Raw genomic sequence first — 27,352 nt, forward strand, 5'->3', positions numbered from 1 at the left:
CTTCTTTCTTTTCTGTGTATGGTCCTCATTACGGCTTACTGTGTTCCCAAAGATACAAGATGACACCCACATTAGCAAAACTTAGGAAAGCAAGCCATATTTTTTTTACACTCTATTTTTCTCTTCCCCTAATGAAATGAATGGAGAATTAAACGATGCCCAGAGGCAAGTAGAGAAAATAGGTCAGGTCCTTGGACACACATTCAGTGTAGCACTGGTTATGTTAGGTTGGTATAGATTGCAAGCTGAGCCAGGATTTTCATTTACAAAGCTTTGTGTAGTTGCCTCCAAAATTCAACTTCTCCTCTGACTTCTAGGTTGGTGGTGATCCAGCCATGAACCTCTAGTATGCCAGGCCAGCAGGGCCAACTTTACCCACTCGGTTTCCTTTCCTTCCACCCAATGCCCAGCTCTTTGAAGTAACACCTAGGATCATCCTGCTTTATGATTCATTCTGGATTTGCCTCATCTTTCTTTGTAAATTTTCAGCTCCTTGAAAGTAGGCCCGTGTAGGTTTTCACTCAAGAAACCATAGGATTAGGCTACATATTTATCAACACTTACAGAAAGCTTTTGTGTTTCTCTTTTTCAATTGTGTTGTGTTTGAATCATGCTGAGCTAGGTAACTGTTTTGTATACGGGCTGAGTCTGGGCTACAAAGACTGTGCAATATGGCTGCAATGCAAACCTAGATGATGGGTGCTATGGCACAATTAAGTCCTCACTAACTCGATAGATATACCCATCTGTTCTGTGGTAGATGTCCCATCAACACCTCAGAATTTCATCTTTTTGGAATGAAAAAAAAATCAAGAATCATTATTCTTGTGAGAGTACATACAGAATAAGTAAGACTTTAAGAGGAGAGTTTGGATATAATTTCAGAGGAGGACAAATTTTTTTGTTTTTTTATATATATTTTTATTGTAATTAATAGAAGGGTCACATTATATTCACCAGATAGAAGGTGCATTACTTCATATACATTGATACCCTTTCTCATGTCTTGGTCCCCATTTCCCTCCCCCCACCCCTGCCCCTCATCCCCCGCCCTTCATCTTGTTTTCCTCCCTTCCCTATCTGACTTCAAATAACCAAATACGCATATATGGAATATATCAGATAACCAGGTGAAATACTGTAACAATATGAGATAACCAAGGGACAGTAAAAGAGATGAGAGATAACATGGTATCTTAAAAGACAACAAAGAGGAGGGCAATTTTACCAGGAGTTCCCTGCCTCCTTTTTCTTTCTGTAGGCAGAACTAAAAATTTGACATTTCAGAGCCTCAGAGGGGCCCTCAGTTCAGAGCCTGCCTCTGGGATGCAATCAAGTCTGCCAGGGAAGTAATTACAGGAAGGAAAAATGCTGAACTTTCCCCTCAAACCTGGAGATTGTGGAGGAGAAGATAAGAAGGGAGGCAAGCAAATAAAATCCGTTGTAAACAGTAATGGAAATAACAGACTGTATATTTGAGTTGCTTCTGTATGAACTTAAGTGGAATTTTCGTCTTTGAGTAGAACTCTCAGGAAACAACATATTTGAGTTTTCTGGGCAAATTTCCAGCTGAGTAGTACATGCTTGGTAAAGAAATTTCTGGAAGTCTCCTTTCTGTTTTAATCTTTAACATTCACTATACAAAACTTGCTTCAACTTTTTCTTGGAAATTAAGACTTGTTTTGAATATACTTATCTTTAAATTGTTGTACAGAGGAGTTGCCTTCAACAGAACAGTCTATGAAGACCATGCCTCATGATCAGGGTCACACATTTGAACCTTCTCATTCCACCCCAGCCCCTTAATTTTTTAAGATATGCATTGTATTGAATTTTTTTGCCATTTAACCAGGCAAATTATGTGTCATCTGATCTGTGTCATCCCTTCAACATTTTCACCCCCCCTCCCGTCAGTTCACCCACTCTTTCACTTACTATTCTTAATTTTGCAGTAGATACAATGAAATCTAGACTGTATTCTTTCTGATTCCTCCCTTCATTTGTCTACCTCAAGGGACGTGTGCACATATGTACCTTTTACTAATGTTTTAGTAATATAGACAGATAAAGCATGCATTCAAGTTTTTGTAGATAAAACATATCCTCAGTGAGAATGTCCTGTGTACTCCTGTCAACCCGGAGAAACTGCAAAACCAACTGCCTTTACCAGTTTCTTACATGACTCTCTAGAAATAATTTGTGGCTGAATCATGTCAATGTCCACAACGAAACACAAATGCAGCAGTGACTTCTGTACCTAGCTTTTCACTATCATTTTGGTATGTCTTGGAAATTGTTCCATATCAGCCCATAGGGAGCTCCTTTTTTCATTTTAATAGCTGAATAGTGTTAGTATTCAGGAGATGATACTACTTCATCCTATTACATGAAATGGAATTAATACTCTATTAATATTTATTGGTTGATTTAATCTTCGAATCATTATGATATTGATTAATAGTCTGTGAATATTTAACCAGCCCTTTCTTGGTCTTTAAATTGCTTTCTTTCTTAGACTATTTCAAACTGCAAAAAAAAAAAAAAGGATGTCATCTGGACATGTGTATCTGTACACTAGGGGGAAGTGTATTTGTAATGGTTAAATGTGTACACTTCAGTGTAGTACCTGATCTATTGCAATACATATGTGCAGTATGGTGGTAACTGCAGTGGAGCAAGTGAAGGTATGTGTCATCTTACATAGTTGCTGGTGTCAAGGAAGAGTATCTAAAATAGACTCTAACTCTCAGCAGACTTCTTGTGTACAACTCAATAGCAGCATTGCCGTAGTTCCACCTGGACAGTGCCACCCTGTATTTACTCAACTGTCATCTTGTTTTGTATCTAATTGTACCTGATTTGGGGAAGGGAAGAGGCATAACAGAAATGGTACAACAAAGGGCTGAACCAGTGCAATAGTGATACTCACTAGATATTCACAAAATGAACAACTTGGTGGGGACAGGCAGCCAGAGTGGGGGGGGGAGGAAGGGAAAATGAGAGAAAAGGAGGAGGGGAGAATACTGCTTGAAAAGGAATCACTTATTACCTTACTTATGTATGTATAACCCCTCTGTACAACACCTTTACAATAAAATAAAAAGGACATACAGAAAAAAAAGCCCACAACCAAATGGGCTATATGTACCATGTTTCTGTGGTTTTTTTCCCCCACTTATATCTTGAACATATTTCTATGATAAAATCCTAAGCATCAATAAAATATGCTTTTACAAAATTTACAAAAAATGAGTGGTAGTTTGTGTTACTTGGTGGTTATGCCCACCATTTCCACTTATATGTATCATTTTGTTGTTAGAATGGTGACCCTATAATGCCTGCCAGATGTTTACATTGCTCTGCAGACCATTCATATCGGCCATGTTTGCACATTAGTTCAGTGACCTCGATTAATGGAGGCCTACTGTGTCCAGATCTTAATAGGCAAGATTGATTTACCTCAGTATTACACAATATAGTATAGTGTAGTGAAGTATAGTATTACACATTATAATTCTAGTGAATAAAATAATGTCTGTTTTGGTCCCTCTGAAGAAAATATAAGAAACATGTTCTTAGTGTGTAAAAGAGATTGATTATACCTCAGAAGTGGTGCTGTGGCTCAAGGTATCCTTGAGCTAAAGAGTTCAGGGACAACACCTAGACACAGAGTTCAAGTCCCATGACAGACAAAAAAAAAGGAGAGATTAGACTCCACTTGGAGAGATGATATCTATGATGAATGCAAAATTGAATGAATAATTATGGGAAATAATGTGTTTAGATGTAGTAAAGATAGCATTTTACATATTTGTCCAAGGTAGACCAAATTTGAGATAATTTTCAGAGTATAAAGATCCCTTTGTGTGGCCAGGTCTACAAATGAGAAAATTAAAAAAGTTACAAGTATATATGTATGTATATTTTTTTCTTATTCCACATATTTTTTTAACTTGGCTAAGAAATAGCAGTCACCATGCTGTAGTAATAGAGGTACAGATACATTGATAAAATGTTGGTGGTGCTATTGTAACTTTATATTGAATATGTTGAAGATTCATTAACAATTCCCCCCCCCCCTTTTTTAATAGATTTATCTAAGAACAGACTGGTTGAAGTTCCAATGGAATTGTGCCATTTCGTGTCCCTGGAAATCCTTAATCTGTATCACAATTGTATCAGAGTCATTCCTGAGGCCATTGTCAATCTTCAGATGCTGACCTACTTGAACTTGAGGTACGTTAACTATATAAGTTGCGATCAAATGAAGTTGTTAACGATGCTTCCATCTCTTTCTCTCTCTTTTTTTTGTCAGTCCTCAAGCTTGAACTGAGGTCCTGGGCTCTGTACTTGAGCATTTTTTTTCTCAAGGTTAGTGCTCTGCCACTTGAGCCACAGTACTACCTCCGGCCTTTTCTGTATATATGGTTATCGAGGAATAATACCCAGGGCTTTGTGCATGCTATGCATGCACTCTACCACTAGGCCACACTCCTGGCCCCTCTATCATTTTTGTTCCTTGCAATTTCTGATCACCTTCTGAGGTTAAGCATACTACAAAGACCGTTTAAGAAATGTAGCAGATTTATAGAGCTTTTAATATTGTACTTGGTGTTAGACTTCTTGAATGCTTCTGTGACAAGATTTTAAAACAAATAGTTCTTTCAATTTTATTTTATTTCTTCTGCTGGAATTGGGGTTTGAACTCAGGATCTTGTGATTGCTAGGCAGAAACTCTACTATTTGATCTACTTGAGCTACACCCTCCCCCTTCAATTATTTCTTTTTTTTTCATCACTTATGATTAAACTAGGGCAGGAACTCTCCTTTGGCTTGCTTCCTCAAGGCTGGCACTTCAGTTTGACATTTTGCTTGTTACTTGGAGATGGGATCTTGAGGATTTTTCTGCCTAGACTGGCTTTGAACCACAGTCCTCCAGATTTTAGCCTTCCAAGTAACTAGGATTATTCTCAAATAGTGTTATACCTATTTGATTGCACATATGTAGTGGCATCTAGATAACACCAGTGGCATCTAATTCTATTAATTCTTCTACGATACTCAATGATTTATCATCCATATAACAGTGCTGAGTTGAGTTTTCTGCCTTCAAACTAGCCCCAATGTCCAGCTGTCTTTAATGTGCTTCTGAGGAGGAAGTCAGAATACTCTGTTAGTTAAAGAGCTCTAATAAATAGGCAAGCTCACTTAGTGATGAACCGTTCAAAACATTTTCCTTGCTGTAATACTTAGGGGTTTCCCTCTGATTTCTCGTAATCTGGAAACATGACGTGTTATTAGATCAAGTAATCCAAACAAGTAGCTTTTCAAGCTTTCCCAGGTTTCATAAAAATTAAACATTTGCCATCTTTGAGGGGAAGGAAGCCGGGAAGGAAAAAACTGGGAGGGAATGGGGGAATGATTCATGTAACTGTAACCCTTCTATACATCACCTTTACAATAAAAATTTTTTAAATTAAACATTTGATCACTGTAGTCTGAATTTTTTTGTGTGGTGCTGAGGATGGAACCAGTGCCATAGGGTATATGTTACACACTTGACTTACTATCAACCCATCCCCAACTCACTGGATTTTGATCACCCCTTAATAAGCCATATGTAGAAATTACTAATTTCATACATTCCAAAGTGAGAGAGATACCATATAAAACTACAATGAATTATTAGAAACATTCCCAGATGGTTCTCTTGGAAGTACTGTATATTCTAGCAGAATCAACAGCCATAAATATTTGATATTGCTGGTGATAATAAATAATGGTGGTTTTGGTAGCAGGAGCATCATACCATTGCTTCCCTGTTTTCTTGCCTGGCATAGTCTCTCAGTGATGTTTTATTAAATGACATATAACTGTTTGGTGCCAACAACTCTATTTATGTGTTAGACTAGCAGTAAGTTTGATTAGCACATAGAAAAAAAACTTCACTGTGAAATGCACTTAAAAACACAAGAATATTTTCCTCTACTTTCTCACATGCTAGAAATGTTCTGTTTCTAGACAATACTTGCTCTATCGCTGTTTATGTATTCTGTGTTTGAAGAACCTGGGCTTTTAAAATCTTTGCTTATTGGTGCTATGAGCAAATGCTTCTATTAGTGTAGTGTATGTGCCACTGTGCATCTTCCTGTTGGAAAGTATCGTGGTCTAAGAAATGTGGCCAAGAACAATAAAGGTAGGCTAGACTTGTTCTCATCTAGGAACAAGCACCTGGAGCTTGAAATACATTGAGAAGTGTAAAATCCAAAAGCTGTTGGAAAGGTGGTTTGTTGATGAAGTTCGTTAAGAATATGTACCTTAAGAAAATAGAACAAGCTAGAACAGCAGAGATCTTGGCGCTAGTTGGAGTTGTGAATCTAAGAGTAGGGACTTGGGCTTAGAAATTTCATCCTATGGACGTTCAAGAATAGAGGCTGCCACAAAAAAGAAAACTCTTTACAGAGTTTAGCGGGGCGGGGGGGGGGGTGAAGGGGGGGAGGAGGGGGAAGGGAGGGAGAGGGAGAGAAAGGGGAGAGGAAGGGAAGGAAGGAGAGGGAGAGAGAGAGAGACAGAGAGAGACAGAGGCACCATTGGCATCATTTTTTTTGGCTGTTAAACAATTTACAATATGAGCCAACTTCCTGATGGCTGCTTAACCTGTATCCCCACATTCTTCTGGGACTCATTCTGACATATGATCTTTAGTCCTCAAAACATGGTTCTCTGTTGCAGTAATCGTGTGCACTAGAGTTGTCTTAGACAACACAGATTGTATTATACACACACACACACACACACACACACACACACGTATATATGTGAACCAGAATTTAACTTTTATTATCTCTTTTCCTCGTTGCATCAGCAGTTTCTGAAGAAAGTGTTCATGTGCTTTTTCTCTTTAGAAAAATGGAGAAATTGATGCTTTCTTCCTAAACTGAAAAAAAAGAAGGAGCTTTCTTTAATACCAATTTAAATCTCACATTGTTTCATGAAGATCTTACTTGTATGAGATTGTACCTCATTTGAAGGGGAAATGAGAATACTATATGTATACATATCTACATAGGTAGATATGTATCACATATATATATACACATTATAAATGAAACTGGCTTTTGATAACCGAGTTATGTGAAATGGCAGATTAGCATAGATACACTCAAATATAAGAACTGGATGGGAATTTCAAAGTATTCATCTTAAAAACTGAAAATATTTTTCAAAGAATTACAAGAGGCCTTGTGGCATCCAGTGTATCTGTATGTAAGAGTAGCCAGGTATAGTTTAAACCTTATTTCTAGAACTCTTTTTTAAATGGAATGCAGAATTATTGGTCTTTAACGTTTTTAAAATGTTTGTAAATTGTTGTGTTTGGAAAAGTGTCTGTTGGCATTGGTGGCTGACGGGATTTCTTATGCATGGATGAGTTAATAATTGGATATATCTTATCAAATTGCATTCCTTTTAGTATAGTCCATAGTTGGCAAGTCTTACAGAGAGGATTTTTTTTCCCACTGTACACATCACATGATAGCAGGTGTTGTTTTAGTTCATTGTGGGTATTTAAAGAAAAAAGGACTAGTTTTTATACAGAAGGAATTTTTGGCCTTCATCTCTAAAGTACAATCAAAAGTCATTGGGTTTGCTTCCAGTTCTGCTTCTGATCTACATAAGATGTTAAGATCTGTGTGCTGCAGAGTAACTGTCTGGAAATGCGGTGAATATTTACTCTTAATTCATTTTGTACATTATTCATGTACAGTTAATTTTCCATGCCCAAATGAGCAAGCTCCAAAGCACATTTGTTTTACCTAACCAGTTAGATAATTGCCATTTTTATCAATAGTCAATTTACTACATTTCCTCTAAGAATATTGCAATTTACCATGTCTTTTAACAAGTGCTTTTATGAGAAGAGCTAAGAACACACATGTGTACAAGGAGGGGTTGGATTATTAAAAAATCATCACCACCATCACTATCATTTGTCAATAATCAAATAATTACTATAGTATATATACTAGTATAGTATATACTATAATATAAAATACTATATATATACTATACTATATATTATATATGCTAGTAAAATATATAGTGTATATAGTATAATATATATACTATAGTACATATACTATATATATAGCATAGTATACTAATATATAAACTAATATACTATCTATAGTATATATATAATAGTATACTATATGCTATAGTATATAGCATATAATATACTACATATACAAAGACTATATGTATATACAGTATATATGTATATATATACTATATTCATAAAATTACTAGAGCCATTAAGAACTGAGTTATTATTGGCCATCAAACTGTCAACTTACATTTCAGAACCTCTGTGAAGCCCTGGGTCTTTAGAAGGACAAAGAGACATGCTAACATCCACACAGATCAATCTGTAGTACACTGTCAATAATCACAGAGATAGATGGACAGGCATATGTCTTCAAATGGTAAGCATAATATTAAGGAATCTTAATTTTTTTGTGAGTCATGGGCCTTGAACTCAGCCTGGGCACTGCCCCTGAGATCTTCAGCTCAAGGCTACCGCCCTACTCCTGGAGCCACAGACCCACTTCCCGATTTTCTAGAGGTTAATTGGAGATACAGATCTCAGGTCTTGGATTACAGTAGCTCAAAACCTAGAACATAGGCCATATAGAATGAGCCTAAATGAAAGGATCTCCAGGATATGGACACAAAAGCTTTATTTTTTGTGATTGTTGTTCTTGATGTTCTATATTATTTCCCTTTTCTTTTGTTGTCCTTTAGTTAATCTCATATTGTTACATTATCTGACTTTGTTACGTTTGTATATACATTTATTTGTTTATTTGAAATAGCAAAGGCAAGGGGGAAAACAAGATGATTGGGGGGGTGGGGAGAGGAAAATGGGGACAAAAACATGAGAGGGGTATCAGTGTGTGAGAAGTAATGCACCTTTTATCTGGGGAATATAACTATAACCACACTATATATTACAATAAAAAATGAAGGAAATTCATTAAGAAAAAAAAGAGTCTCAGGTCCTTTTGTGCCCGGGCTGGCTTTGAACTTTGATCCTCAGATCTCAGCCTCCTGAGTAGCTAGGATTACAGACATGAGCCACCATGCCCTACTAAGACATCTTAATTTTTATTGGCATGTCTGAAAAAAAATTAAATCAATGTCCTTGAGTAAAATGGATCCTAATAGCCTGTGATTGTTTAAGTCAATCACAATATTAATTTCTTTTTGTTGTACAGACAAATAGTTCTCTCTTTTTTTTACCCTTATGGTTAATCTCATGTTGTTACTGTATCTGACTTTATTTCCTGGTATATTGTACATGCATTTATTTGTTCATTTGAAATAGAGAAGGGAAGGGTAGAAAACAGGATGATTAGAGGGGGTAGGGGGAGAGAAACGGGGACAAAAACATGAGAAGAGGTATCAATGTGTGAGAAGTAATGCACATACTACTACCTGATGAATGTAACTGTAATCCCTCTATATATTATCCTGACAATAAAATTTAAAAAAAAAACATACGTGTATTTTCTGTGTATGGGTGGTCTAGTAGGGAGAAGTGTACGGGTAGATAGGGATGTTCTAGTCACAGGAATCATAGTCCCTTCCTCTGAAGTGTAGCTCTGCAAAGTAGGAAAGCTCTCTTCATGCCAGTCTCTCTTGTGGCTCTCCTGTGTGCCAGCAGGTGTGTATAGGTCAGACTTTTGAAAGCATTTGATAAATCAGTGTTCTTGCTGGTGCTGGATATTACATTCTCTTTGAACATCCCCCTTGATTTATATATTTTACTTCACTTTGAAATGAAGGCAATTTCAGTAGGCCAGTATCAGCTGTGTGCCTTTGGAATCGGAGACTTCTTAGAAGAAAGGAGAAGAAAATATGGAGATGAAACTAGTTATCAATAACTGTTCTTTGATATTTAACTACACATGTGGAGTAACCATGTTTGCTGACAAGTAGGGGATGTAAATATAAGAGTATTTATACTTAAAAGGAGATGGATGGACTGCTGCTGTGGGAAGCTAGTTTGGTTACAGTACCCAGATATAGTGAGAGCGTGCACAACACAAATACAAAACGGTCCCGAATTCTAGGATACTTTAGAAGCTCATTTTAGTGATGATAGTCCATCTAACAGTTCCTTACTTGCTCAAAATAATAGTTTTTAGCCAAGTGCTAGTGCCTGTATGTATGCCGTCCATAATCTTTGCTACTTAAGAGGCTGAGATCTAAGGATTGTTGGTTCCAAGCCAACTTGGACAGGAAAATCCATGAGACTCTTAACTCTAATTAATGACCCCAAAATCCTGCAACCAAGCTGTGGCTCGAGTGGTAGAGAGCTAGCTTTGACTGAGAAAGCTAAGGGTAGTATCCAGGTCCTGAATTCAAGCCCTCAGTACAGGTACGTATACACACACACACACACACACACACAACACACACACCACCACCACTACCACCACCACCAACAAAACAGCCAACTACACACACACACACACACACTACCACTACCACCACCACCACCAACAACAACAGCCAACTACATACACACACACACATACACACACACACACACACTACCAACAACAACAACAACAACAACAACAGCCAACTAACAAACATATTGCTTTTACATGTACAGAGATTAAAGTTAATTGACATTTTTTTTTCCAGGAATCTAGTTACAAATTCAATTAAAATGACAATTCTGTTTCTAGGCTTAAACCATGGTAAGTTTTCAAACGATGGCTGTAGTTAACTGTAACTGCTTTCAACGTTAGGTTTTAATTTATGCTTCTAAATTCATGGCATATGAAGAACCTCAGTTAAATATCTGTCATGGGACTGAGAGAATGGCCGTGGTGATAATGGAAATGCAAGTGGTGATACTGCAAGTGGCCCTGGGTTCCAATCCTTAGTTAAGACAAAAACAAGACAAAAAAAACACCCAATATTTAGATACATACAATTTCAGTCTTAGAAATGCATATAAAATATTGTTAGATGTGCATACATTGTTATTTGATTTTAGCTTTACAGTGTAAATGCATTTTGTTATAAGATGTGCATAAAGGTAGTTTTTTTGGGTTAATTTTTAGCTTAAAAGCATACAGTTAAAGAGATCCAAAATATCACCTGGCAGCTCAGAGTGAGTCTTTTATAGTTGTGCTAATTATCTCAGACACATACTACTGGTGGATAAATGGTGACTGGGGATGAGGGGAAGTACTTGGTTCTTAGAGGAAGCAAGGGTGAGACCATGGTGGATTTTTCAGGATGAAATAAATCAGGGAAAAGGAAACAGTTCTACTATGGGTATTGTTCATGGCATATGAAAACTAACAGGTGTGGCCTGCAAAATGTTTTCCCAGGATGAGGGTAAGATTCCTGAATTAAGGAAGACAACAGAGAAAGCCAAATTCACATGATTACATGTCTGTCCAGTTGTGATTCTCTAAATTAGAAATAGGCTTTAGGTTTGTTTTATAGCCTAGCTTGAATTATCTTTATTTTTAATTGGTATAGGTTTTCAACAGATGAAACACAAAACCATATTTTGAGTAGCTGACATTTTAGCAATTAAGGGAGATAGTAAATAAAATTAATACACAAAATCAAGCTAAGCACACACATGCTCTATTTTTTGTCCTTTCTCTTTATCGCTAAGTAGTTTGGCCTGGATAATTTAAGCCATAAAGGTGGGTCCAGTGCTGGCTAAGCACTTTCATACCCATAATCATATAATAGGTATATCTTGTTGTCTACATTTTATATTGAACAAAACCAAAGAGATTAAAAGGTTTATCTGAAGTCATATACATAATTTTATTTTTACAAAGATGGGATTTGAATCCAGATCTTCTGATTCCAGCATGGGTAACCTGTCTGCAGCTCCAAACAGCCAAATGGATAAATGAATCTCTCATAGATTAAATTTTTTTCTGTAAATTTTTGACATTAAAAATAAAGGAGTGGGCTGGGAGTTTGGCCTAGTGGTAGAGTGCTTGCCTAGCATGCATAAAGGCCTGCATTCCATTCCTTGGTACCACATACATAGAACAAAGCTGGGAGTGGTACTGTGGCTCAAGTGGTAGAGCTGTAGCCTTGAGAAAGTTCAGGGACAATGCTCAGACCCTGAGTGCAAGCCCCATGACTGGCAAAAAATAAATAAATAAAGGAGCATATTCTAGAATTAAAAGAATACACTATTCCTTGTTCATAAAATCACATACAGAATATAGCTTGTCTCTCTTTTACATATTATAAGGACAATAACCTTTTAATAAACCAAGAATAAGTAATGTCACATACCAATATTGCATGTTGAGAGAGAAGTTCCATAGTCAAAATACTATAAAATCCATTAAAATTGGAGCCATAAGAAGTGACTTCTCTTGTAAAGTGCTTACTTTAGGAGTTAAATCGGAGATTCTGGTGATTGAAGCCAAGCGATTACACACACACACACACACACACACACACACACACACACACACACACATACTCACACTAAACTTTTTGAAGTTTAGTTTATATACATAAAAACTATGAATGTTCAGAAGTTTAGTGTGTGTGTGTGTGTGTGTGTGTGTGTGTGTGTGTGTGTGTGTATGAACAAGAAGCTGTGGAGGTTATTTAAGCCAAAGAGACAAAGGCTGTCCAAAGACTTATTCAGTCAAGAAAGATGGAAATGATAAATGTGCATTCGATGAAAACCAGAGCCTTCCTCCCTTTCCTCTTCCCTCCCTACCCCTATCATCTCCCTCCACAGGGCAGGGAAGGTAGCCAGAGTATATGTTAGGGCTTTTCTCTGGCAAGGACAAGAAATCTCAAACCACCAGGTGTAAATCTATACTTCCTAAGTGAGCAGCCTATTTTCCCTACAAATTTACTCTTTTGTAAAGAGCAAGCAAGAATAAAAATAAGAGTAAGTAGATTTTGCCTTTAGAGGTAGCTCACAGACAAGATTCAAAAGCAACTGTTGGCCACTCATCACACATGGCCTTAGTTTTAAGCAATTTTTTTTTTCTTTAAAGGGTCTGTTTATAGCTGAGAGGCCTGCCGGGAGACACATGGGCTGGGAGAGTGAATTGTGGCCTGAGGTGCTTATTTACTTGAGAATTGCTGCCAGATGAATGGTTTCAGGAAACTAAGGCTGCTGATGTGGTCAGGAGTGGTTCAGGATAAGGAGAGAACAGTTTCTTTTCTCCTGTGTAAATATCAGCTGAGAGGCTGAGGGACTGTTGTTGTATGAATATTTATTTCCTGTTTCTGCTGGAAAATGGTAAGTAACAGAGGAACATCCTGTGACCAGATATGTAGAGGAGAGGGTGAGGGGAAGATGAAGTAGGAGACAGAACCTGTTTCCACATCATGTTTGTATGAGGACTAAATTCTTGGCATTGGAGAATTATTTTATCCACATGTGATTAACTTATAGTGTGTGTACACACACACACACACACCCCACATACCTTTAATCCATATATATATATATATATATATACACACACACACATACATACATACGTACACACACACATACATATGAATGGGGTGCTTGGGACGGAAGGAATTGAGTCTGTCCTCAGCAGCTTGTAATATACAAAGCACACATTCCATCCAGGCACCTAGCACTGAGGATTGTAGTTTGAAGCCAGCTCAGGAAGAAAAGTAGAGGATTTTCTTATCTCCAGTTAATCAGCAGAAAGCTGATAGTGGAGGTATGGTGTAAATGGTAGAAAGTCAGCCTTGAGTGAAAATTTCAAACAAGAGTGTGAAGCCCTGAGTTCAAATCCCAGTAAATAAAAATAACAAACAAAAAACCAAACTATTTCCAAAAAGTGGGCCTTAATGCATTCACATGCCTTCGTTTTATTTTATGAGGTAAATATTGACGCTGGAGGAAGGCCAGGGAGAATAAGTTTATGAAATTTCAGACACCTGTGCATCAGAATGAGCAGAGCTTTCTTTTCATCACATTCAGTGCTGTGATAAATGACTCTCCCAGTCTTACATCTGCTAATCTGTTTAGCCATCTTCCCCTTCTCTCTTATAGTCCCCCCCCACATACACACTTGCTAAGCAGACACTACTATTTGAACCTCTGGGGCCAATTTCTTCCTGGTCATCTCTCATTTAGTGGCACCAGCTAAGGACCAAGACCATAAGACAGATATTTAGGGATAGTTAAGATCCATGCTGCACCAACAACAGCTTTGCATTGCTCTTAGTTGAGAGGACATGTTGTCTGCTTTCTTGCCTCTTTATAACTGATACATAGTAGTCTAGAGATTTGGTCTACAGTGTAATAATTTGATATTTGTACGCAATATGTTATGAACAAATAAGGGTCATTAGTATCTCCCTCATTTTCAATATTTATGATGTCTTTGTGTTGGAAACCTCTGAACTCTTAAAGTTACTTTGAAATACTTAACACTTAGTTAATTGTCAAGCACATTCACCCTCCTCTGCTATATAGGGCACTAAATTTTATTCCTACTATCTAACTGTATTTTGGTGTTCATTATCCTGTTTTTGTCCCTTGCATTATTTTGTTTTCTTCTGCACTTGTAATTGGTGTTATTGCAGACACATAAAATATATTAGATTTGTATTTGTAAAATATCTCCTCAGATCACTTGGTTGTTTTCCTTTCATGTTAAAAGAGTTTACTCGCAGACACTGTGTAGTGGCCTTTCAGTTTATATGTGTTCTTCTGGTATTGTCATTGCAGTCGAAATCAGCTGTCTGCCCTGCCTGCCTGCCTGTGTGGTCTGCCGCTGAAAGTCTTAATTGCAAGTAACAACAAGCTTGGATCACTGCCAGAAGAGATAGGTCAGCTCAAACAGTTAATGGAGTTGGTATGTTGCTGATTTCTAAGATGCTCTTTTTGTACATGACCTGATCTTGACTTACCAGGGTACCAGAAAGACTTTATGGCTACAGTTGGACAAGGAGGAACTTGCCCTAGTCTGTTTCCCATTGCTGTGAAAAACTTGATAAAGGAAAAAGTAAGTTTATTTAGCGTATAGTTTTAGGAACAGAAAATCCATGATCAAGTAGCTTTATTTATATGGCCTCTGAAGAAGACTGCGTCACACATCACACCACTGTTATGGTACCCTCCATGGATCAAATGCGAGGAGGAATCACATAAGAACCCACTCTCATGGGAACTTCCTGAGATCCCTAGAGAACTATGTCAGTCCTTTCCTAGATCCATCCCACCGGTGGTATAACCAGCTTCCATTAGGCTCTTCCTTTTAAAGGCTCCACTCCTTAATACCATCAAGTGTGTAGTAAGCTTCCAATACACGAGCAATCCATGTACACATGGTAGCAGAGCCCAAGTTCTTTGAGGAACGTATATGAAGAAGACACTGGGGTAGTGGGGATGGGGTGGGGGTGAAATATAACCAGGCAGCTGTGGCTTTACTGTGATAAGGTTCCTGAAATTTACGAGTTTCCTGTGGTTTGCAGTTCTGAAGCCTACAGGATTTACAGTTCCTGAGGTTGACAGGTTATCACATTGTATAGTGATAAATTTTGAAGATTGCTTATAAGTTTATGAAAAATAACTAGAGAAAAGGTCTCTTAGTAAGTCTGATTAAGTTAGCATATGGAAAGAAGAGGGCAAAGATTTGACTAGTCCCAAAGGGGTGCACTGTGAGTGTAAAAGCCAAATGCTTCAAAGACATAACGTGAAAAAAAAGAACTGAAATTGTCCCCAAAGTGTGTGTGTGTGTGTGCACGTGCACATGTGTGCCCTGGCACTGGGGCTTGAACTAAAGTCCAAAGCAAGGAGAGGGAGACAGTGTGCAATGAATGGAAGATCACCTTGACAAAGCAAAGGGGCAATTGGGATTTGAAAGTCTCCCATGGACTGACTGATCAATGGCCATAAACAGCACATATAAGCAGCAAATGTGTGTGTGTGTGTGTGTGTGTGTGTGTGTGTGTGTGTGTGTGTGTGTGTTTTAATGTTCTGGTAGATACATTTTAAAGAGTAAAAAGAAGCAACTGAAATAAATTGTGACTATATATATAGCTGCCTAAGTATTATTACCTTCGCTTGTGTATAATCTAAAAACAATATTGGAGGCTGGTCACTAGCGACTCATTCCTATAATCCTAGCTACTCAGGAATCTGAGATCTAAAGAGGTTTGAAGCCAACCCAGGCAGCAAATCTGAGAAAATCTTATTTTCAGTTAACTAGCAAAAATGTAGAAGTGGAAGTGTTGTTCAAATGCTAGAACACCAGTCACGAGGAAAAAAAGCCCAACGAGAGCAGTAGGACTTTAGTTCAAGCCCCTGTGCCAGGGCACACGTGCGTGCATGTACACCTTTTCCGGGACTAACTGGATTACCTGTGTTCAGGAGTCATATGAACCAGTGGTCCCCCTCGGTCCCCCTCCCGACAGATCAGCTCCTCAGCTTGTGAATTTTCTGCCCTGTCTGAGCTAGTGTGCTCTTGTAAAAAGCATATGTTTGATAGCAGGACATTATTTAGTCATCAGGAAGTGATATCAGTGACCCTGGTTAAGGTCATAAACTAAAAAATAAAAGATTATTTTTCCATCAGTTCTTATTTATGTTTGATAGCATTTTGCTTACGATAGTAGTGTGACAGTAGGTAACCGTGTCAGATTATTTTTAGTTATCATTGGAAAAAGAAAATTCTCCAGAGAGTTTAATTCTAGAGTAGCAGTAGGGGTGTTTAGTTTTGTAGTGGCATGGTACCAATTTGAAAAAAAAAATTTTTTAAAGAAAAGATTGTTAGTTTCCCAAACACTCAGAATCCTGCAGTCACTTACGACTTCCATTCTGACAAAAATTGCTTAGTCTACTAGGCTGTAAACATTGTTTACTGCTTTGGAAAGAATATCACTAACTTTGACACATCAGGCTTCATGTATCCCAGATGGTATCATCATAAATTCTTTTCTTCCCAGTGTGGACAGATAGCTGCAGAATTACTATCCACTTGAAAAATTAAACCAGAACATGTTAGCTTTCAACCAGAAGGAGTGACCATCCTTGTCTTTGAAAGCGAGCAGAATTGCAAAACAGTATTTTACCTTTTAAGTTGTGTCACAATTACCTAAGAGCCTTAAGACAGAATATGGTCTCAGTTCCATCATTGGCTTGACCAGCCATTTGAGAGCATTCAGGGAGAACTGAAATATTCCCCAAGGGCTGCTGAAAGTCACCTGTGGAATGTCATGTTTCTGAATCAACACGTGTGGTCAGGCTATGTTTTTCTTTCTATTTTTTTTTTTGCCGGTCCTGGGACTTGAATTCAGGGCTTGAGCACTGTACTTGGGCTTTCTTCAAGGGTAGAGCTCTACCACTTGAACCCCAGCCCCACTTCTGGCTTTTTCTATGTATGTGGTACCAAGGAGTCAAACCCTGGTCTTCCTGCAAGCACTCTACCACTAGGCCAAACTCCCAGCCCTATCAGGCTATGTTTTTAACTTGTGTAGGAATAGGGGAATTTATAGGACCTTAGCTCTGGACCTGGTTCTGAGGCGATTTTTATTTTAAAAAATATATAATATAATAAGAAAAATACTTTGTTTCACCTCTGGGCCTTGCACTTGTTTGGATTTTTCACTCAAAGCTGGCACTCTAGGAGTTGAGCCATATCTCCACTACCAGCTTTTTGCTGGATAGTTGGAAATACGAGTTTAACGGACTTTTCTGCCTAGGTTGGCTCTGAACTAAGAGCCTGCAAGGCTAGGATTACAGGTGTTAGCCACCTGTGCTCAGCTTCAGGGTTATTTTTCATAGTAATAATCTAGAACTTTCTGCTTCACAACCTACTCCAATTGTCATCTATAAGTCCTGCCTCACAGCTGAGGTGTTGGGTATATTGATTGATAGCCTGTCTTGTTCCCCTGCTTGTATTTTCTGGAAGAGAAAATGAGAAGTGGCTAACATATACTGAGTACTTACATGTACCAGACTATTAGAAAATGGCATTTATTGTTCCTGTCATCTTGACAATAAGCCAATAGGGCACATGGCGTGTTCACATATTGGAGATGGTTTGGGAATAATACACTGAAACTGTGGAGCCTACATGGAATCTGGGGTCCTGATCAGGTTTGTCTGATTAGAGTTCACAGCATGGGGTAGAATAACTCTTCTAGGCTGTAAGCACTTCAGGGACATTAGACCACCATTTTTCTCCAGAGTTTCTTGGTTCATTGTAAAGTGCTTTTCCCAAAGAATGTGAATAACAGAATGTCCTTCCAAAGGTTTTATGCCAATGAGCATGTCCAAAGTGTCCAAAAGTTTTCTTACTGTGGAACCAGGTCAGGAAGGGGTCTTGGACTTCTCTTGTGCTGACTAAATCACCTTTTACTCTGTAAAGTCTAATGAACTTTCTGGAAAACATGGTTTTGTTTTGTTTTGTTTTTACTGTGAGATTACTTGGTAAGAGATGCTGTACAAATGCCACGTGACAGATAAATGACAGCTGGAAAGACAAACACATTGAGTGAACATGCAGAACTTGGTATAAGGTACTGACCAAAGATCTAGGAGTATCCTCATGGGTTCTGTGAGCCTGGTGACCGGCCACATGTGCAGATGGTCTGATTTCTGTTCACTCTTTCTCAGTTCTTGACCCTCCCCCTCGTCCCTCCCCCTTGTCCTGGCTCATACAGTATCTCCCAGCTCCAACATCCCTGGGAGAGCACCAGGGTCTATGACGGGAGAAACCCACCTCTGGCCCACCTCAAGTCATGACTGATTAAAAGATAGATCTCCTGGCCTTGCTTACTTTTCCTGAAGTATTTGGGTTGTGGGGAGTTAATGCAGGCACTAACTACACATATGGTGGATTGAGTTGCCTCAGGAAAATCCCTTATTATTATTTTTATGTGTCTCTGAGGTAGTGATAGTGGGGTCTCTGAAATTGTGTATCCGTTCATGGTTTCCGCTGGTGCCGCCTAACCTCTCTGGTTTTTGTAGGACAATTGGAAATCCAGGGCTTGCTCACGACCACTTTGCGACTTTGATTTCTGCCTTTGGGAAGAGCCAAGGAGTGGAGCATGTGTTTGTGTTGAGAAAAGATGGTTTATCACACCAGAACACCAGAGATTGCCTGAAAGGGGTTCAAGCTTGGATGAACTCACCAAGTTCACTTTTTTTTTTTTTTTAATGTTCTGAACACAGGCAATGAGATTTTCTTTTAATTGCCGAGAAATCATTACTATCAATGAGTATTATTATTATTATTATTATTATTGTTATTATTATTTCTGGTAGTGTAAATAAGAGTTTCCCAATGTTGGAAGCAATTTAGACTTGTGTAATGTTCCCTTCTTTATTTACTTTAAATTTAATTATCAGGGTGATGTATAGTGGGGTTACAGTTATGTTCATAAGGTAGTGAGTACATTACTTCTTGAACATTGTTACCCCTTCCATGTTTTTATGTAGGCATAGAGAGGTTAAGATACTTACCTCAGGTTGCAAAGTGAGTTATGTAAAAATATTTCCCCTAAGGGCAAGGTTACATGATGGGAGGAATGTGCTAGTAGTTTGTGTTTCCTATCAGAGTATCTGCATTTCCATCAGTAAGTCAACACAAGCTTAGAGTATCATTATACCAAGATTCTGAAAATCCAATTGGCACAGCAAACAACCTACAATTCCACATTGTGGCCTGGTTTCATTGGGCCTCTCCTTTAACCAGTTTGACATAGTCTTTGTTTGACATCAGTTCTTAAAATACTTCTAGTCTTTTTGTTTAAACATTTTTGGAAGCATTACCAAGAGCAGTAATCCCTGAGTTCTGGTCTGATAGCTTGAATCATTGTTTTGCATTCTGAAGGTACTTTAGCAGCTATCACTTTGTAAAAAAAAGTATACTAATCTCCAGTATGCATCTAGCACTTCCAAAAATTTCTTTTATTATTATGAGGAGAGATCCTAAATTTCCAAAGTTTTTCTTTTAGTTGCTTAATTAAAAAAACCCATAAAAATGATTAAACAGGGCCGGGAGTTTGGCCTAGTGGTAGAGTGCTTGCCTAGCATGCACGAAGACCCAAGTTCGATTCCTTGGTACCACATACATAGAAAAAAAAAATCTGGAAATGGTGCTGAGGCTCAAGTAGTAGAGCTCCTAACCTTGAGAAAGTCCAAGGACAGTGCTTAGGCCCTGAGCTCAAGCCCAGGACTGGCAAAAAAAAAAAAAAAAAAGATTAAACAAATGAAAATGAATTGAGTTTAAGTCACAGTTATAATTCCTATTTTGTTTTTTCTCTTAATGCCAGAATTGGACTGGCTGGTCCTTAAAAGCTCAAGCTTGAGTATATTGTCATACTTAGATTTACATCATGCCCAGGCTGGCTTTGAAGAACGATCCTCAAATCTTAGCTTCCTGAGTAGCTAGGATTACAGGTGTGAACCACCAGCATCCAGCTTTTTTTTTTTAAATAACACTGAAGCTTTTTGCTTAATATAATACTGAACTTTTGGTGATGTGAAGTTTGTAATAATTATTCTCTAAAACATGGCTTAGGATAGAGAATAGAAGGAACTAATTCAGCTGTTTAATAACTAAATTGAAAACTTATAGCCTGATAAATTCTCACTAATGCAGGAATGGAAGGTATTAGTGTTGTCTATTTTTAAACTTTATTTTCCTAAGCATTATCTTTCAGTGGCTAAAGCAAATCCATCTAAATTTGGACAGTAATGTTCTAGAGAATAAGGTCATACCAGAAAAAAATAGACATGTGTTCTTAAAACCAAAATATCTTATCCCCAAACACATAGCCTGTTATCTCTATTCTCTTCCTCTTCCTTCAGCTAATTAGGCATAATTACCCATGGGTTTTATCTTTGTGATGAAATTCATAACCTCTTTAAGGGTTGGCAAGGCTCAGTGACTTGTGGGGATGGGAGTTTTGCGCTGTTGTCCGTCATGCTGACTGAAGAGAGGTAGAGTCTCAGATGCCCTGAGCAGTTCCCTCTAATACTTGATAAGGCCAGGGAATAAGTGGCACAGTGCAGGGCACTATTAACATAACCCATCTCTCACCAAACACTCTTCACAGTGTGAGTGGACAGTTGGACTCTTGATTCTGATTGTCTGCAGATGTTCTGTCCTATAGATGGAAAGTTTTGTTTTTATCATTATATGAGACCAGTTGCCAGTACACCCAGTAACTATTTTCTCTACCGGTATTTCAGTATAGCTGGTGGAGTTGATTTTACTTTGAAGAGACCATTGCATTAGAAGAAAATGATCTTAGATTTAGGGAGGCAGTGTACCTTGATTTCATGGTTTACTAGGGATGGTTAAGAAAAGAAAGGAGCATGCAGTTCATGTTTAAAAAAAAAATGGAAGAAAGCTGAGTGTCACCTCAGGTTTCATATTGTGAGGATATTACCTGAATAGGTAGGTTATCTTTCATTTCCTCTCCCTTATTTGTGGTACTAGGGATTGAACTCAAGGCCTCTAACTTGCTGGACAAATGTTCTGCGATTTAAAAGCTACACTCCCAACCCTTTTACTTTTAGTTTGTCTTTCAGATAGCGTATCTTGGTTTTGCTATTACTTTGGGCCAGTGTTCATGCTATCTACAGCCTCCTGTGTGTGAGGGACAGACAGAAACCACCATGTCCAGTTCTTTGGTTGAAATGGAGTCTCACTAACATTTTGCCCAGGCTAGCTGACAACCTTGAACTCCTTATCTTCATTCCTTGATCTCTGCTTCCCAAGTACCCCTGGCTTATATGTGACTTAGTAAAGACAAAGACATAGCTGGCACTGGTTGGATTTGTATGTCAGCTTCCTTGTGATTGCATGCCACCTCCTAATTCTATGTTGAATTCCTGAACATTTTTGATGGTAAGAAGTGCTGGTAGAGTTTGGCTTTGTTGTCTTTTTGTTTGTTTGTTTTGTTTTGTCATAAGGCTTGAACTCCTGGCCTGAGCTCTTTTGCTTGAGGCTAGTAGTGCTCAACCACTTTGAGTCACAGAGCTACTTCCTGGTTTGTTCTTGATTTTACTTTTTTTTTTTTGCTGGTCCTGGGCTTTAGCTCAGGGCCTGAGCACTGTCCTTGGGTTTTTCCTCAAGGCTAGATCTCTACCACTTGAGCCACAGCACCACTTCCGGCTTTTTTATATATGTAGTATCGAGGAATTGAACCCGAGTCTTCACGCATGCTAGACAAGCACTCTACCACTAGGCCAAACTCCCAGCTCCTGTTCTTGATAAAAAAGGGGATATGTTTCTTAAAGTATTGTGTGATTATGCTAGGCCAAGAACAATGCAGCAGCTTGGTTGTTGCCACTGAATGCTTTGTGTCCCTTATCTTGTCTCAGCCTGTCTCCCTTCCCTCCTCTACTCAGCTGAAGACAGCAGGGTCAGATCTTCTGGGTACACTCACACATCATAGACAGTAGCTTTCTAGTTGCAGCATCCATGGTAGTTTTCCTCCCCATGAAGTGTGTCTACAGAGCTCCCAAATAACCAGGACAGGACAGGACACTGGATGTTTTTTTAGATGCGCTGAGACTTGCTCCCCTGAATCTGGAAAGCCCTGGGTAGTTCTGTACCATTCCTTGAAATGGAACCCTGGACAGGAAAGGATTGCATGTCAGTCATGACTTCACCTCATCTGAACAAAAGCCAAAGAGGTTTGTGGAACAAGAACATGGTTACTTCTAATGTAAAAAGACGATGGGCCAGGTTCATGGGTGAAGCGGTATTTCAGGATCAGTTCTTCCTGGGACAGTTCATAAATATGGCATCACTTCTCTGATGCAAAATGGAACCTGGAAATGTAGTAAAATTAAGTATTAGTAACTACGGTAAGCATCTTGGGGTACCAGCCTCAAGGCAAAAGGGGCCACGGTATTAGATAATCATTTCTAGATCTTTTCATCCAACAGTAATTGATTCCTGCCTTATACTTGGCACTCTGCTAGGCACCAGGAAGAGTGCAATGTCATCCGGTTTCTCTCACTGGGGAGCTCAGAGGATTCAAGGGAAAGTGACCATGTAAATAAGGAAATAACAGTACCATGCAGGAAAGACATTCAGGGAAAAGACCCTGAAGAAATGAGCAGACCTTATCTAGATGTTGGGCCTTATGGGGAACAGTACAATGGGATTCACACTGTGGCAGCTCTTTGAAGGATGGAGCTCAGGTGGAGACTGAATGGAAATTTACCACTGTGGTCTCCAGCTGAGGGATAATGCAGGCCTAGACCAAAGGAGAAGAGCAGGCAAGGGCCAGTGCCAAAGGCAAGAGTGGGACTAAGGAGATAATAAGGGTAAAGATAGGATTATGAGTGTCATGGGCTTTATTTCTTGTGTCAGGAGCTGGTTCCAATCAAGGATTTATAGGGTATTATCCTTTCAAAGCAAAGCCTCCAGTCTCTTCTAGTCTTACACATTATAATCTAAGTAAGGGGAAGGTAACCAGATACGAGGTTTCCATCCATATTCTAAGAGCTGAATTTAAAATAAATAGTGAAAAATACTGGGAGAAAATGAGGAGGGTGATGACACTGTTAACTGTAACCCCTCTGGACACAATCTTTACAGTAAAAAATAAATAAATAAATAAATAAATAATGCATCCAAACAATGCATAACTACCCCTAAACAACAGAGAGTGTTGTGTCCTTCCTTCCATTTAGAGGCACAAGAAAATGGCTGCTAATTCCTTGCTAGTGGCCTTGGGCCACTGAGCTTCATTTTTCTCATCTGTAAATATTAAGCTAGTATTGCTGCCACCTGGGTTTCTTGTGAGAATTAAATAAAATCCAAGCACAGGATAAATGATAGTGGTGAGAGTACTGATTTTTTTTTTCCTCCTCAGTGAGTGTATAGACTAAGCTTCCTTTTTCTCCCCTGCTGAGGCTTACTGGTTAGAGACCAGAGACCAGACAGTATAAAAATGTAATATGAGGGCCAGGAGTTTGGCCTAGAGGTAGAGTGCTTGCCTAGCATGCACGAAGACCCGGGTTCGATTCCTTGGTACTACACACATAGAAAAAAGCCGGAAGTGATCTGAGGCTCAGGTAGTAGAGCTCTAGCCTTGAGAAAGTCCAAGGACAGTGCTCAGGCCCTGAGCTCAAACTCAGGACTGGCAAAACAAAACAAAACAAAAACAACAACAACAAAAACCAGAATAAGTTTTCTCATCATACAAGTGCTGAATGGTTCTGAGTCTAAGTAGTCTGACTCAAGACTTTGTAAGTCTCTTTAAAGCCTGTGGTGCTTGGCAGTACTTAACTGGTGAATCATGTCTGTCAGGCTTGAAACTGGTAAATAAAAAAAGAAAAAAATGTAATATGACCAGGCACTGGAATCCTAGCTATGGAGAATTGGCTGAGATCCTAGGATCATGATGTGAAGCCAACCTTGTTAGTGTAGTTTGAGGGACTTAATTGATCCCCCCAAAGCCAGAGGTGGAGTCATGTCCCAAAAGGTAGAGCACCAGCCTGAAAAAGGCCAAGGGAGTTTGGGTCCCAGTACGTGTGTGTAGAGGCTCTCTCTTACACACTCACACACAATTTGTGATATGTGTGATATTTAATTGTCGAAATGTTGAAGTGTCTTGAGAACTCACATGCAGACAACTGCAGCACATTAATAGTTTCTCTCTGTCTTTGCTACAGGATGTCAGTTGCAACGAGATCACAGTACTGCCCCAGCAGATAGGCCAACTGAAATCTCTTCGGGAGCTTAATGTCCGAAGAAATTACCTTAAAGTGTTACCACCAGGTGAGAAAGGAGGGGAAGTTGAAGAAAACCGGAGAGTTTTGTTGCAGGGGGTGGGTGTGGGGGGGAGTGTTTATGGTGTGTGTGTGTTATTGTTGTTGTTATTGTTGTTATTGACTGTGTTGTTCCTTCCTCAGCTTTTCTCCTTTGCTTCTCCTTACCCTTTTCTAAGCATGCCTGTGTCCTAATCCCAGCTGATACCAGGGACACCAATGAGTGGATCAGAGCCCACCCTTGTCATCTCATTTTGATTTAATTACCTCTGAGGCCTATCTCCAAGTACAGACACATTCTCATGTCCTTGGATCAGTATGTCCACATATAAATCTAGAAGAAGGGAAGACATCCAGTCCATAACAGAAGCAACGAAAATTATATTTGGACCAGTATGTTACATTCTTAATGAAAGAAGCTGACAGTTCCAGGGACACACTGGCTGTGTCGACCCTGGCTATCAGGATCTATACCCCTGTCCCTCTGGTCACAAGATACATCTGTTTAGAAAGTTTGTGCCATACTGATTTGGACGGCAGCCTTGTTGAGGTAGTGAGTATGTAGTTGGTACTTGAGCTTGGGTATGGATCAAGAGTGACTTGATCAGCAACAGAACACTATTAAAGTCTCCCAGCACACTGCTTTTTCAAAGATAATCTTGTTCCTCATGAGATCGACTTTTAGACATGCTAGATCTCAAACACATACTTGAAAAGCGCAAAGCATGTGTTTCGAAATAGTGTTGAGTTCAAGTGACATTGCTACTGTACTTTGAGGCCTGCCTGATTTTTTGAAAATTTTGTTGTTATTGTTACTGTTGTGGAGATTGGATTCAGGGCCCAGGTGCTATCCCTGAGTTCTTTTTGTTCAAGGCAAGTGCTCTACCACTTTGAGCCCATAGCTATCCTGGTTTTGTGGAGGTTAATTGGAGACTTTGCTGCCTGGGCTAGCTTTGAACCATGAGTCTCAGATTTCAGCCTTCTGAGTAGCTAGGTGTGAGCTCCCAGCACCAAACTTCATATATTTTTTTCTGATTTTTGTCCTGTTTCTGCATCTTGATTTTTTTTTTTTTTTTGCCAGTCCTGAGAGTCGAACTCTGGGCATAGGCTTTGTCTCTAAGCTTGTTTTGCTCAAGGTTAATACTCTACCACTTGAACCACAGTGCTACTTCCAACTTTTTTGAGTAGATTATTGGAAATAAGAGCCTCATGGACTTTACTGCCTAGACTGACTTAGAACCTCAGTCCTCAGATCTCAGTCTCCTGGGTAGCTAAGAGCATAAGGAAGAGCCACAGATTGTGCTTTGGCTTAAAAGGCAAGGAAGTGATGCTGATGAAACTGAGGAGAAAACTTAAAATGTAGCTTGTATGATAGATGGAGGGCTAAGATTTTACCTGCAATGCTCATCCTTCAAATGCTGACTTGGCATTTTGAAGAAAGTGTATTAGAAACTATCTCCACATAGGATTTATTTCTTTATTACTTGAGATAAATTAATCTAAGCATACTGACTTTTTATTTCGTCAGTGTGAATAATCATTTTTTTTGTTTTAAACTGTTTATCTTTGCTAAAAGCAAACACAAAGGGAAAAACTTCAACAGCAAATTTATGCCCCCAAAGACCTTTTAAACATTAAAGGAAACTTTTGTTAATAATCACTGAATTAATCACTGTGAAGTAACTGAACTCCCATTCCCCATTGAGAAAATTAATGACATCATTTTACATTCATAGTTTGGAAATGTGTGGAAAATTTACTCACCTGCAGATCTACGTTTTCTGTCTCTTACCTTAAATGCATGTTCTTCTCAAACAGATCAGTTACAAATTGCTCTACTCTCCATAACTATGTTTTCTCCATTGGGGTATTTTAAAATATTCTCAAACCTCAAACTTGTCTTTTGTAAGAAAATAATTTCTGAATATTAGGTTCCTTTTGGCTTCCCTCTGGAAAGCGCTATGGACTAAAGAGTTCGCCAAAGACTTTTCAGCTTGAGGAGGGGAAGAAAAAGGAAATGTGTGGCCTGATTTTCTAGATAAGCTTTGGGGTCTGAGTATAACTACTACAATATAGGATGATACAGAGAGAAAAGTAGGGGTCCTTCTCTTCCTCCTCTTTCTGTTTCTGCTTCTCCTTCTAGTTGTCCTCGTTCTCTTCCTCTTGTCTCTTTCTTTTCCTATTCTCTTCCTTCTCTTTCTTTGTTTCTCTTCCTCCTGTCCCAACTAGTATTCTTGTTTCCTTTTTTCTCTCTTTCCTTCTCCCTCTTCCTGTCTTTCTTGTCTACCTTCATTCTTCATTTTCCTCTTTTTTTCCTGCTTTTTGAGCTTCTCTTCTTGTAACTTAACTTCCTACTTCTCTTTTCTTCCTCCTCCTCTTTCTTTGCCATCTCTTCCTCACTTTCCTGTAGTTTATTTAGATTTCTTCTGAGATAATCTTAGAGAAATAATCATTTTCTCTTCTATTTGATTACTGCAAATTTGTATAATTCTCATTTTCCCAAACTATTTATGGAAATTGTGTTCCAGATTGGAGCCAGATATGTGTCTGTCATGAATC

The 27,352-nt window shown here is 38.7% G+C and overlaps 1 protein-coding gene across 2 annotated transcripts in view; it reads left to right on the top strand.

Moving 5' to 3' along the window:
* Lrch1 (leucine rich repeats and calponin homology domain containing 1) overlaps positions 1–27,352 on the top strand; it is a 160,739-nt gene that overhangs the window by 77,813 nt on the left and 55,574 nt on the right. For both annotated transcript variants that reach the window (XM_090342130.1, XM_090342131.1), the window contains exons 2-4: positions 4,092–4,236; positions 14,780–14,906; positions 24,698–24,803. In XM_090342130.1, the coding sequence (XP_090198256.1) occupies positions 4,092–4,236; positions 14,780–14,906; positions 24,698–24,803 (378 nt within the window). The remainder of the gene's footprint in view (positions 1–4,091; positions 4,237–14,779; positions 14,907–24,697; positions 24,804–27,352) is intronic.

This window comes from Megascapheus bottae, chromosome 11, assembly GCF_031878675.1.
Source record: "Megascapheus bottae isolate mThoBot1 chromosome 11, mThoBot2.hap1, whole genome shotgun sequence".
NCBI classification, from domain to species: domain Eukaryota; kingdom Metazoa; phylum Chordata; class Mammalia; order Rodentia; family Geomyidae; genus Megascapheus; species Megascapheus bottae.